Source organism: Pholcus phalangioides, unplaced genomic scaffold (assembly GCF_987345545.1).
Source record: "Pholcus phalangioides strain wild (caught in Gottingen) unplaced genomic scaffold, Ppha-v1.0 ptg000024l_1, whole genome shotgun sequence".
Lineage (NCBI taxonomy): Eukaryota > Metazoa > Arthropoda > Arachnida > Araneae > Pholcidae > Pholcus > Pholcus phalangioides.
Window position 1 is genome coordinate 26,427,997 of NW_028301616.1, and position 13,397 is coordinate 26,441,393.

Here is a 13,397-nt window from a genome sequence, read left to right on the forward strand (position 1 = left end):
AATTGCTAAGCATTTATTATTTCAACAATGTTACAAATATTACGTAACGTCATTTGTTTCACTCATATTGAGCCGTATAAAATGCTAGTGTAGATCATATATTTGTACAGTATGAATCTCTTGCATCACTAAGAATATCCGGCAGAGAGAATAGAGTTTTTTTGTGCCTTCTTCAAAGTACTTCTCAACTTGAGAATGAAAACGTCTATGTCATCTTTGGTAATGCCTATCGTCGAAGCAGCCGTCATGTAACTGACACTGTAAGAATCTGTATGGGAGCCCCAATTGGAAAACTCATGACCGGAAATGTCTTTTGTATCACCTAGTCCAACAACCCTACAATATATATATATTTATTTAAGGGGAGAAGGAAAACACAGAAATTTTTTCTGTTCAAACCATTTTTTTCTTTTACAGGCACATAATTTTTTTTAACATTGATAAACACTAAGCACATAAGAAAACAACTCACCTAGCTCCTGAAACGAACTTTGAGAAAAGCATAGAACCTATTTCAGTGATAATCTTGCTGCTGGATCCGTGAAAATTCTGTAAAGTTATACCTATAGCGTAAAAAAAGTTGTTTTGCTATGAAGAAAATTCTTAATTTTTCTGATACTAACATATGTTTGATAACATAGGCGAGAATTGAGATTCACTCTATACAAACTTGACCATAGCAGGGAAGTTGCCCAATGAGGTGACAAAAAAAAAGGAAATTCCTGTCACAAATAGCCAGTCTGTAACACTTAACCCCTTTTACATGCAGGCTTTTCGCAACAAATTTGGGTGATTTGCAGCTGAACTAGCAGAGATACGTCTCAAAAACTGGTATTATTATTATTAACATATAGGAAATGAAGGGGAATAAAAATGAGAGGAACACGTTCTCTATTCTTTCTCCCTGTCCTATACAGGGTGTCCTGTAAGCCCTAATGCAGCCTATATCTCATAAACTGTTTATCATTGAGGTATGGTTTCAATTTAAAAAATTTTCAAAATGTGTTCAGTAATCACCTTATACCATTTTTGAAGTGAAAATTAAGTGTGTTACAAAATAGAACATCAAATTTTTTACATGGGGCACCCTGTTCTAAAAAACCCAATTAGCAAGTTGTTGCCCTGTCCTTTCTGAGGCAACTAAGACAAATTCCACGTTTCAAAGTGCAATATTCGCTAAAATATTTGAAGTCAAAAATCGGAAAAAAATTGAAAATAACAGCATAAAATATTTTTATCACTTCATCATTTTTTGTTACACCATGGCCATTTTCTGCACACAAGGGTTAATTAGACCAGTACCTACAATTTATTGCAGATTCCAAACCACAATTTTTTTTATACTCACCAAGAGGTTAGCACACCAACCTCTCAGTGTGAGACTCCAAAACTGGTACTTTTACTCTCAAAACTGATGCAGGGGTATTTTTGAACACGTTTTGAGCATTTTTTAAACTGAAACTACACCTCTTCAACAAACGGTTGATGAGATAAAGGCCACATTAAGACAAACTGTGGGTGTGTTATTGTTTAAGTCTGAACTGAACTCCCTGAGGTTAGAAAAGAATACCTACAGCGAGAAAAACAACCCCACATTTATTAGCTCTGAGTCTGAAATGGTTATGTGGGTGTATTGTGGAGGAATTTATGACAACAGAGAGTAAACTACAAAACCATTTATGCATTCACAACCTGAATACAGAGGGAAAAAAATACTTTGAAATTTAACAATAAGTGGCACTGTACTTGCCAAACATGCGAAATTTGCTTACAGAATGAAAATAGGGCATATATTGTGAAAAGCCCATTCTGCTTGGGGCTGTCAATATGCAAAATTATAAAAAAAATATGTGCGAAAAAGAATCTGTTCCCACTGCAATCATTACCTCTTCATTTTGTGAAGATCATTGAGTGGTGCAGGTTTGTGGCAACATTTATCGTAGATCCATTCTTTTTCAAGGAGATAAAACCTGTGGGGGCTCTTTGTTTACCTGTAGCATCATTGACAGTCTTCATTTTTGTGATGTTTCTATGAATTACACAATGTAAAGTGATAATATAATTTTGCCCTGGCTGACTCTTGTTTCTATTGAGTGAGCAAATTTCTCCATTTCATGAATACAGCTCTATCTATTGGTAAATTTTTAATTAATTTTTTTCCTTTGCCAAGCAAAAGCTGCCCCATGGATATTCGGGCAAATTTTCAGGTCAGCGGTTCTTATTTCACAGCGCTTTGAAATCAAAACTTTTATTGTAGTCATGCTGTATATTGACATGATCAGAGATATGAACAGCAAATATGTGTCTCGGAACAAAAATTTGGAGCTATTGTAAGGCATACTTCCCCATGTACTATGGTATAGTTAATGAATGATATTACAATAAAAAGTCACATACTTATATTGAAAATACGTCAATCAAATAGTTATCAACAAAAGCAAACCTATAGAAATTAGGTTCTCTGGAACATCAATGACTCTCTCGCCAAACATTTCAGCAACGTTCTGGAGTTCCACTTTCAAGTACTGATACAGCTCTGCTCTTTCTTGTAGTAACTTTCCATAACCCATTTTCCCAATGTTAAGAAGGGTGATGAAAATGTCCACTGAAGGAGCTGCGGAGGCTCTGCCTTGGATCAGGGAAAATAAACAAATCTATTACAAAGCTAAAACATCTCGGCACATATGCGTACATGTAATTCATTTTAAATATGTGATTGGAAAACTCACATAGTCATTTTTTGTGAAATTAAAATGTCTTAACCAGTCATCTGTTTATGATGGCATATGCCGGCGTGATGATTTTTTGGTCCTGATCGTTCTAGTGTTAACTTCCAGTCTGTGAGGTTTTCCCAGCAGTCTCCAAAACATTGCACCCAATTCATGTAGCTGCTACATATAATTTTAGATTTAATAAATAAAATACAGTCTCTATATTGGTTTTTATTTGACTCAGCCGTCGGCAGGTCTGTAAATTATTTATCCCATTCCCGCCAGCCCGTGATATCATTCAACTATTTTTACCAACCCGAATGAGTCAAAGATTGAAGAACACACCAATCTTCTGGATACAGCAAGTCAAATATCAAAGTTCATTACAAATGAAATGACCTACAATCATTTTGAGTTGCGCTGTAATAATCATGAGAAATAATTAATGGAAACATTTGATTCTGATTAAAGATACACATTACCTGGATACATTTTACCAATATCATCTATGATTTTGGTATTAAAACCAGCAATGATGCAACCACCAACAGGGACCATGAAATTTTTGTCCGTACTTGAAACAAAAGCATCAACACGATATTTTGAAGCCTGAAAAGAAATCATACTGACACTAAAAAACATTACTATGAAATTTCTCAAATGTGTCAATACTTATACAATATAATTTTCTTTTACCCTTTCAATCATTCGCAGGAATGGTGGACACTGAATTCCATAGGCATTATTTATAAGGTGTGGTATGTCATATTCTGCACATAGACGTCCTATTTCTTCAATGCTGTGAGAGAAAACGAGCAAACTGTAAGTTGCACCAATCATAAAAGTAAACAAACACACAGATGCAAAGGAATATGAATTACATTTAAAAAAAATAAGCATGACGACTTCATGTCTGCCTATCAAATGACTTCAGGCTCATTTTTTAAGAGTAAAAATTGTATCATAACACTACTACTTAACCGTACTTGAATCTCAAAAACATTCCTCTGTGAAATTTCCAACAAACTGGTACACGCCAGAATGTGTGTTCTGAGTGTATGTGTGGCTTTAATGTATTTACGTTATCTGAGTTGTGCGTGTTCTGTGTTCTAGTGGATCTGCAATCTGTCTTCTATACAGGGTGTTGTTCTTTTAATGGATCGACAAAGTCAGAGGGTTGTTAGTAGATATCAAGAGGAACAAAAATTACAATGGAACATGGAGTCGCAAACCATGTTGAGAGGGTGAAAATCACGATAAACGCATGCAGGCTTTGACGTGGCCTGTTGTTATGGATTAGTTAAAAAAGCTGAATTTTAGGTTTTTTAAGAAATCAGTAATGGTGTTGTAGTTTTTAAGTCATAAAAGTCCTCACCCTAGTGATAACCATAGGCGGATACGGAGGGACCCCCATCGCTTTCTCTGAGAAAAAAATTTCATTATTAGCATTGACAGAAGTGGACATTTGTCACCCCCCTGCTCACTATACATACCCTGTGTAATACCCTCCTCTGTTCAAAGAGCCTGCATATGGTGATAACAATACCCAAATGGTAACTTTATCTATGATTCCAATAAGTTGTATCTACCAGAGCTGTCTTAATGCACGGGCCCCACTATGGCACCTAGAGAATAGGGGGCCTCAGAAAAATTAGAAGTAGTTGCATTTTTCGAAAATTTGCCAGGTATGGCCTCAGAAAAATGACTTGGTCCGGGGGCCCAGGATGCTCTAAGACGGCCCTGTGGCATGCGCTACATACATATATATTTTTAACTAAATCAATAACATATTGTGTAATTAATGAAACAACACTGAAACATGCTAATACATAGAAATGTAATTAATTGCAACACAATAAACTACCTGTCTGGTGATCTCGGGGCAAAGCAAGATGTTGTTGACAGGACGCAGACGATATTGTCAGAGCCAAGTCTATTGATAGTCTTATGTATTTCATTTAAATCTGTGACAAGTTTCTCCCCTTCCATCTTACAATTTATTATCACTGGTGTCAAGCCTTTTAAGAGAAAAAATTGTTAAAAAAATGACTTGTGACATAATATGCAAATAATCTACTAATAACAATTACAGCATTAGCTGGATTATTTCCAGGCGAACTGTTATACATGCAGAACGTTTTTACTCATTGCTAATGATACAGCCAAACCCAGCTGTAACAAAGAACTGAAAAACGCTTTGCTCCAAGAAACTAAATATTTTTCTTGCGAAAGTTCCTGAGGTTTATGACATCTGATGACAAGAATCATCTCACAAAAAAAATTAGGAAAAAAAATTGACACAGTAATATTGGTAAAAAGGAAGCCATATTATAATTACAGTTTAAAAGAATTGTGTTATTATGGACAAATTTCATCACACTCTATCATCAGCAACAAGAGATTCAGATGCTTTTTAACATATGCACTAGCAGGGTACAGAAATATTGTGATATTTTCAAAAATATCGGATATTTTGAAATATATATAATATTTTCAATAGAATAATCAACATATTGTTGATAATGAACGTTTTCAGGCTTAATGTAAACTAAGTTAGAACATATACCTTAATGTAAAAACATTAATCAGATATTTATTCATAATTTTATGTTTTAAAAACATAACTTTTTGCATTCAACACTAAAACTGTGAACTGATATTTTTGATGGATTAGTCAAGCTATTGAAGATTATTATAGTTTTCACAAATGGTGTAAACCAGTGATTCTCAACGTGGGCATTAACGTTCCCTTGGGGGCGTTGGAAAGTTCCAGGGGTGGCAGTAGAAGCTACGGGTATAACATAGGATCCTATGGGTTAGATTGAGTTGGGGGCGATGGGAGAAAAAAATTTCCGAAGAAGGGGGTGATGGGACAAAAAAGGTGGGGAAACTATGGTGTAAACTATAAAATTTAGAACATTTCCAACTTGACATCAAGATTTATATTTGATAATTACTTGAATTATTTCAAATCCTTTTGCACATTTAACTGAAGAAGCAGGTTTTGTAAATATGATATTTTTGAAAATATCCTATACTTTTTCTTAACTGAAAATATCAGCCAATTTTTGACTAAAAATATCAGCCATTTACAACTGTGGACATGAGACTGAAAATATCAGCCATTTACAACTGATGACATGAGGCTGAAAATATCAGCCGATTATCAACAAAGAATATCAAACCATTCTCAATTGCAAAAATATCAGTCCATTTTTGACTGAAAATGCTCAACTCATTCTCATCTGACTGAAAATATCAGCCCATTCTCATCTGACTGAAAATGCCAGTCCATTCTTGTCTGACTGAAAATATCAACCCATTCTCGATTGCAAATATCAGCCCACTCATTGCTGAAAACATCAAACTATTCATGGCTGATAACATCAAATGTTTCATGGCTGATATCAAATATTTCATGGCTGAAAATAGCAAACCATTCTCGATTGTAAATATTAGCCTATTTTTGACTAAGAATATCAACCATTTACAACTGAAAACATCGGACCGAAAATATTATCCCACCCGTGGGTGAAAAAATAAAACCATTCTTGATTACGAATTCAAGGTTTAAAAAGGAAAAAAAATTACCCCAGCCTATGTTCAAAGTCGAGTCCGAATTTCTATCTTTAAAGTGGCTGCAGTAATGAACAGGACTGTTAGCATATATGAAAAGCTAAGTATTTAAGGGTTAAATAATTTTTTGTTATATGTGAAACATCACTGAGAAGCAATGGTTAAAAACATTATCATATCATAAACTTCACAGTTAAATAACTAACCTGAAGTAGGAATGCATTTGAAACATGATTTTTGATCAATTCTTGGCCATATCACATACTTGGCATTGGGACGCTTACTATGAAGTGTTCGTAGGCACAGTACTAAACCCATACCAGTGGCAACTGGAACAATTAGGCACTTCTTTGTACTTGGAGCTCCTGTTGAGAAGAGATCAGACACCACAATAACTAGTTAGATATGGCGGCAAAAAAAAATTTACTCAATCGCTGAATGTTATAAACCGATTGTAACACAAATAAGAGTTACAGATGTGAGGGAATCATAATTTCTTCCATTAGGGGCCCAAGATACTGCTAAGGTGTGTCATATGTATGTCGTGTGTTTTCTTTCAGTCTTTCCTGATTTTTTTTTTAGCTAAAATGAAGTGAGTTTTTGGATAACTAGGGGTCTACTACAATTTTACAAGGGCTGTTCGAAAAGTAAAGATACAGTGGCTAGTATTTATTCAAAATATTTTTCTGTGGCAAAACACATACTACAAACTGTTTGTGCCTTATTTTTCTGCATAACTGCCACCATTGTCCCAACATTTATTTGGACTGGGTACTAGTTTTTTCACCCTAAGTGTCATAGAAATCTGCCGTCCGCTACCAGTATGAGATTGTAACTTCTTTTTTTTTTTTATTCTGTCATCGTCATGAATGTTCCCTAAGCTGTTTCGCCAGAACAAATGAAAGTCTCTGGGTGCAAGGTAAGGGCTGCATGGTGGATGGTCTAAAACTGACCACTTAAATCGTTTTGGGAGGCACATTGGTGAGATTTGTTGTGTGAGGCTGAACAGGCGGACACCACTTGTCAGCATTCTTTTAATTTTGTCTTGAATAGCTCATTGAAGGCTTTGCAAGTTTGAAAATGTGCAGCAGTATTAATTGTCATGTGGTTACAGAGAATGTCGACTCCCCCCCCCCCCTCGAAGTGTGGGGCCTGGCACAGACAAAACTAACATTTTTAGAGATAAAAGTGATGAGAACAAAATAAACTCATACCTACAGTTCTGAGAATATCCAAGACAAATTCATTCGCCAATGCACCGATTAGACTAGAACCAGCAGCTTTAGGCTGTATCTCTGTTATGTCACCCGATCTGCCGACACCATGGCCCATTCTATATGAACAAAAAAAATTTTCAAGGAAACATATTTTCTGAAAATTATACCTTATTGTGAACTCAGAAAGAAAAGTCCCCCTAATCTCTGCTGAAACTTGAACCCAGGTCCTCTTGCACCTGGGACATGCTTCAACTCCCAGTGGAGACCAGATGACTTTTCTTTACGAGTTCACATAATTCAGAGTTTCGGCAGGATATCCAGAAAATATCAGTTTCCTTGATATATCAAGCTGAGAAAAAAAACAAACTTCTAAAAAGTTCTAAAAAAATCTTAATTGATAGTGAAACTTGAATAGGAGGGAGGGGGAAGAAGTGGAACCCTTAACAACTGAAAATCATTAGAAAAAAACTTTCACAGACCTGTAATGACGTCGAGCAACAATATTAGAAGCAAATCTAGCCTCCCGCTCTCCGACACCACAATTACCAGAGAAATTATTGCTATCCATCATTGAAATCTGGTTCATCAAGCATTCGATGTCGCCTTCAGACCAACCTTCGTCTGGAACCTTTTTCTGTGAAAGAGGAAAAACAATCTTAAATGATCTGTGCTTATCATCTGAACACACCCCACCAAAGTTTTTTTTTTATATTTTAAATACGCAGACCTGGCAATATGCCAGGTATTTTGTAATTTTGCACACATGGAAGGCATTTCAACATGTGCAGCTTCATATGTATGTAGCATAGAAGAATTAGCCAGGTTTTAGGGCTTCCTCCACGTGGATTCTGACAGGGGAACCAGGGGCGTAGCTAGAAATTTTGTTCAAGGGGGACCAAAGCGATAGAACAATAGATTTGGCCATCATTTTCCCTTTTTTTGGTCATTTTCTCACATTTCGGTGGGGGGGGGGGGGGACCAGACCCCCAAGTCCCCCCTCTCGCTACGCCCTTGGGGGAACACACAGGCTAATTTAAGGTTACAGAAGAGCACACAGAGGATTTCACCAAAGTAATTTCAGGTTTTTAACTTTCAAAAAGAGTTTTAAATGCACAGAAATAGATTGAAACAGCTTTCAAAAAAAATTTCTATATTTTAATTTTTTTTTTACGTTTTTTTTTTCCAATTTTCGATCATCTTGAGTTGCATATTCCCCCCCCCCCCCCATCCCGTATCTTTTATGGGGGCATCATGATTTTACAAGATGCTTAGGTGGAGCATAAAGAAACAAAAGTGGCCTCCATTGGATGGGGGCTGGTGAGATTCAAGCCTGGAGTCTCGAAATGAATATTGTCCTTTTTTTGTGGTGTTAACACTATAAATTTACTATGGGGGGAGGTGCATATGAATCTGCATCATCTCAACATAATTCATGTCTCATTTCACAATATATTGCGGCATTTTTAAGTCATTTCTGATAGATTTATTTATTTTTGAATCCCTCCCCACTGCACCCTTCTCTGAACTTTTATTCTTTAGAGATTTCTGTCCCTCCATTAACTTTGAGGAATGATAACAAGGCCAATCCTCCACATTAAAAATACTCGCCACAGAGAGCAGCAGGCCTACAATGGTACAAATATTCCGTCATTACACTTCGTCCACAATTTTGAAATATAGAGGGCAAAAACCAGATACCACACTAGACATGCACTCAGACTGTTAGGTACACACACTCTGTTTCAGATTATGCTACAAAGCCAGGATGCAATTGGATAAGTTCTAGCATTAATTCATTCACACATACACACACGCGCCCCCTACCTTTTCTTACCATTCTTTATATTTTTTTGCTCCTTTTCCCTTCTCGCCATTTTTTTTTATTTTTGCTCCTCGTTGTTGAAAAAATTGTGCACCCTGCTTTTTTTTTTAATTTCTTCCCCTTTCCCGTATTTTTTCTTCGAATTTCTTCACTTTTGCCTCTTTTAGCTTCTTTCTTCCATGTTTAAGAGGAGCATGTGAGTTTACAGTGGCAATAGCCCATACTTAGTACAGTAGAGTCTCAATAATCTGAACCCTGAAAGTCTGATTTTCCACAATTCTTCGTAATTGTGGACATTCATTTTTTGAAACATCATATGGCATCTATATGTTATATATTCAAGAATAAAAACACAGTAAGTATGCTAGTACTGCTTTTTTGTCTTTTGTTTTAAGTAAAACCAGTTAATTTTCCATAAGTGTGGTCACTGCCAACGTGGCAAAAATGTTTGTAAGCAGCAATCGCTGCTTTCACGATGGTCAATTCAAGATGACCAACATAGAACGCATACAATTACACAAAAAATTCAATTTATTACGAGTCAATCTAATATGCAGGAAAAGTGGAAAAACGAGAAAACAAATTCTGCACAATCAATTGAATTAACAAAATATGTGATTAATTAATGCGGTTGATAAGAGTTGCCAAAAAGTAGTAAATACTGATTCAGCTATCAGGGTTGACAATTTTGACTGAGAAACGTCGCTACATTGGTACTGACCACGCTTATGGAAAATTAAATGTAAAACCAACATTTATAGCATTTTTTATTGTTTTTTGGATAATTCGGGTCTTTTGATAATCTGTGGTGGTCTCTGTCCCATCCACCTTGAATTATCAAGACTGCACTGCATAATTCTTGAAGAGAAAAACAATCTAAACTTTTGACAGCAACAAAAATAATTTTGCTAATGCTGTAATAAATGCTTCCTAATTTAGCTAATCACTACAAGCACATAGATAAGGCCGATGTACAATAAAACCCTCTTAATGCGGTCACCCCTCTTTTAAGACCAAATAAATTCCTTCCTGATATAATAAAAGTATGCATTTCAAAACCCTCGTTAACGATCACTGCTCTTTTACCGTTCCTCTCGAAAAGGCATGATTCTCATCATAATGGACTGTTACTGTATGTTGATGAACACTCATTTGTGACACGATAACCAATTAAAGATTAACATTCCATGATTCCATAAAGTATACAAGACAAAAATTTTACACATACATTTGCTAACACACTGGAAAACTGATTCCGTTTACTCTCCAAAGACTGAAGTGCTTGGTCTGCATACTGCTTGATGAATGGCTTCGTGGCTGCAATCATTTTGGCATCCATGGTCAGCTAAATGAGGATAGAGATGCCAATTAGTAGAAAAAATTAACATTCACATAATAGTATGGGGCCGTAGCCAGAAATTTCTTTTCGCGGAGAAGTGGGGGCTAAACTTAGAGTACAATAGACTTAGCCACGCACATGATTCTTCATATATATAACAGTGAAACCACCTTTTTATGATACTCAAGGGACCAAAGAAACCTATTGTTGAAAGAAATTATTGGTAGAGATAGAATACATTGACACTATCAAATGCGCATCAGGACCAGCGAGTAATATCATTATATCAGTGGCATCAGGATACTTGTGGCAGGAGCCCCCAAAATTTATTCCGAAACTGAAATATCCCACATAGAACTCGAATCCCTACAGGTTTGAATAAATTCTGAAACCCTTACATTATATAGGTTTATGCAGCATTTATAGGGGCAGTTTCATTATAGAGGATATCCCTAAAAAGGATTTGCGCTGCACATAGTCATTTACTGACTCCTTTGACTACGGTCTTGAAATAGGAGAACCGCCAGTGACTTGGTGATATATTGATAAATATATTGCCAATTCACTAGTGGCGTGTCATCCAGCAGTGCTAAAGTGAGCTTGGTGCAGCATACCATCTCTCTTCTGGATGAAGTGCTTCCCAGATTGTTGCAGCCTGTTTAGCTCATCACGCCAGTGACTTGGTGATATATTGATAAATATATTGCCAATTCACTAGTGGCGTGTCATCCAGCAGTGCTAAAGTGAGCTTGGTGCAGCATACCATCTCTCTTCTGGATGAAGTGCTTCCCAGATTGTTGCAGCCTGTTTAGCTCATCACACAGGGGGAACATGTTTGATGAGAATGGTTTGTGAACAATGAGGCACAAGCACACTTTAACATTGCTGGACGCCATGTCCTGAATGCCAGATATCCCGGATGGTGGATTGAACATGGACTCCACGCTCTAAATCCACTGGAGTTTTTCTTGTGAAGGCACATGAACATTGGTGTATGATAAATTTGTAAACTCTGCATAAGATCTTGTTGCAGAGTGGACAAGATCAATATGATACCAGGAGCCTACCAGAGAGTGTGCACCAGTTTTTCATTCGATGATATGAACTGTGCAACGACACCCATGGATGTCACTTAAAACATCTGTGAATATTGATCTGCTTCCTTGAGTTGCTGATCTGCACAGGATTCTGTAACTCATGATTTCGTTATGTTTTTTTTTCACTATTGAACCTTCATTTTGAAAATTTACTTTACTATTATTTCTGACACTGAGTGGATTGCAACCGCAGGTTAACGTTGTTTTTATATATGGATACTCTCGACCCCCCCCCCCTCAATTTTTTCTAAACGGTTTACAAACACCTTGCATAACAATACTGAAGGTGCCAGGGATGCCTTGAAATATCTGAGTCACCAATGATTTGGCGATATCTTGATACTAAAGTTGCCAGCAGCTACAATTTGGTGTCAGTAATCACCATAATTTCACGTTATGATCGAAAATGGACAAAACTTATATCTTAAATTATTTAAAAAACAGCTTTTGGCGAGAATGATTGTTTGTACTAGTAGTTGTTTTGATTTTTTGAGAATGGTGTTGGTTGAGCGCATGCCTCTCCCCCCCCCCCACATCCTGTGGCTGGGCTCCTCAGGATGTGGGGGGGGGGGGCTCCTATAGTGAATTCACTGTGTAAAAAAAACATTCTGGGCCCCCCCCCCCTTTTAATCCAAGCCTCTGTGCCTAGCTGAATTTCGACAAACTAGAACGGTACTGATTGAGTATAATCACCAAATGGCGATTGGTTTTGTTTTTTAGTGAGTGTTATTGAGAAAACTACGTACATTTGAATCGATTTGTTTTTTGATAATAGTTTGATGAAATCTAGATCTTACTGATAAAAAAAAACACATTCTTCCTTGACCAATAAAGAGTTATTTAACACAAACAACAATTACATTTTTAAACCTATTTAATAGGCTGAGCTTATCATATAGATCAATAGTGGACGGGGGGAATCTAAAAATAAAATATTGACAACTGCTGAGCTGATACGAAAAAACAAATTCACATGCTTACCTTCGGTTTGTTTACACAATAATGAAGCACACTCTGGGCGTTGCCACCATGCAATGTATAAATACCTACAATACGCGATCCACCAGGAAAAAAAGTTCAATCGAATGAGCATTCCGCATCCATGGAAATTATTATTTTGAATCTGTGGAAATATGAATTGGGAAAAAATTGATTTTTATCCCTAAATATACACAAAATTACACTGTATGGAGATTTCTATGTGCTTGGATGTGCTGCCATCTAGCGGTATATTTATCATCTTGAAAGAGTCGGACGTGACAGATTGGGATCTCGCGCGAGGCCCGCAACTTGTGGCATGACGTGCCTTCTTAGCGCATGGGCAGGCGTGGATCCAGGGTCAGCAGGGCCGCAACTAGATACTTTGTCACCCGGGGCAAGCCGGAATTTCGGAGCCCTTTGTATGTAGAAGAATCAGTTAAAGGGTGAATTCGGCGCCCCTTCTGGTTCAGCGCCCTGGGCACCAGATCCCCTGCTCCCCCCCCCCTTGTTGCGGTGCCCACCGCCAGTTGGGGTGGTGGGAATGATCGCCTCCCTCACCAAGAGCTTGACAATACGAGGAAAATTGACCTTTTCCGTAAAATATGGGATGTTCCCACAAACCTACACAATAAGTCTCCCCCTCCCGACACATCG

General features: G+C 37.1%; 1 protein-coding gene across 3 annotated transcripts; it reads right to left on the bottom strand.

The window, feature by feature from the left end:
- Positions 1 to 12,951, bottom strand: SecS (Sec synthetase). 3 transcript variants are annotated; one of them, XM_089250863.1, is made up of 11 exons: positions 12,744 to 12,951; positions 10,555 to 10,671; positions 7,984 to 8,138; positions 7,502 to 7,620; positions 6,494 to 6,652; positions 4,576 to 4,729; positions 3,408 to 3,510; positions 3,194 to 3,320; positions 2,444 to 2,629; positions 473 to 563; positions 1 to 336 (listed from the first exon to the last, which is right to left on the bottom strand). In XM_089250863.1, the coding sequence occupies exons 2-11, from the start codon at positions 10,663 to 10,665 to the stop codon at positions 129 to 131; spliced, it is 1,413 nt and encodes a 470-aa protein (XP_089106989.1). In that variant the 5' UTR covers positions 10,666 to 10,671; positions 12,744 to 12,951; the 3' UTR covers positions 1 to 128. The 3 variants fall into 3 exon arrangements, with proteins under 3 accessions (XP_089106989.1, XP_089106988.1, XP_089106987.1); XM_089250862.1 differs by having other exon boundaries at positions 12,560 to 12,747; XM_089250861.1 differs by lacking the exon at positions 12,744 to 12,951 and adding an exon at positions 12,509 to 12,529.
- Between the last annotated feature and the right edge of the window lie 446 nt (positions 12,952 to 13,397).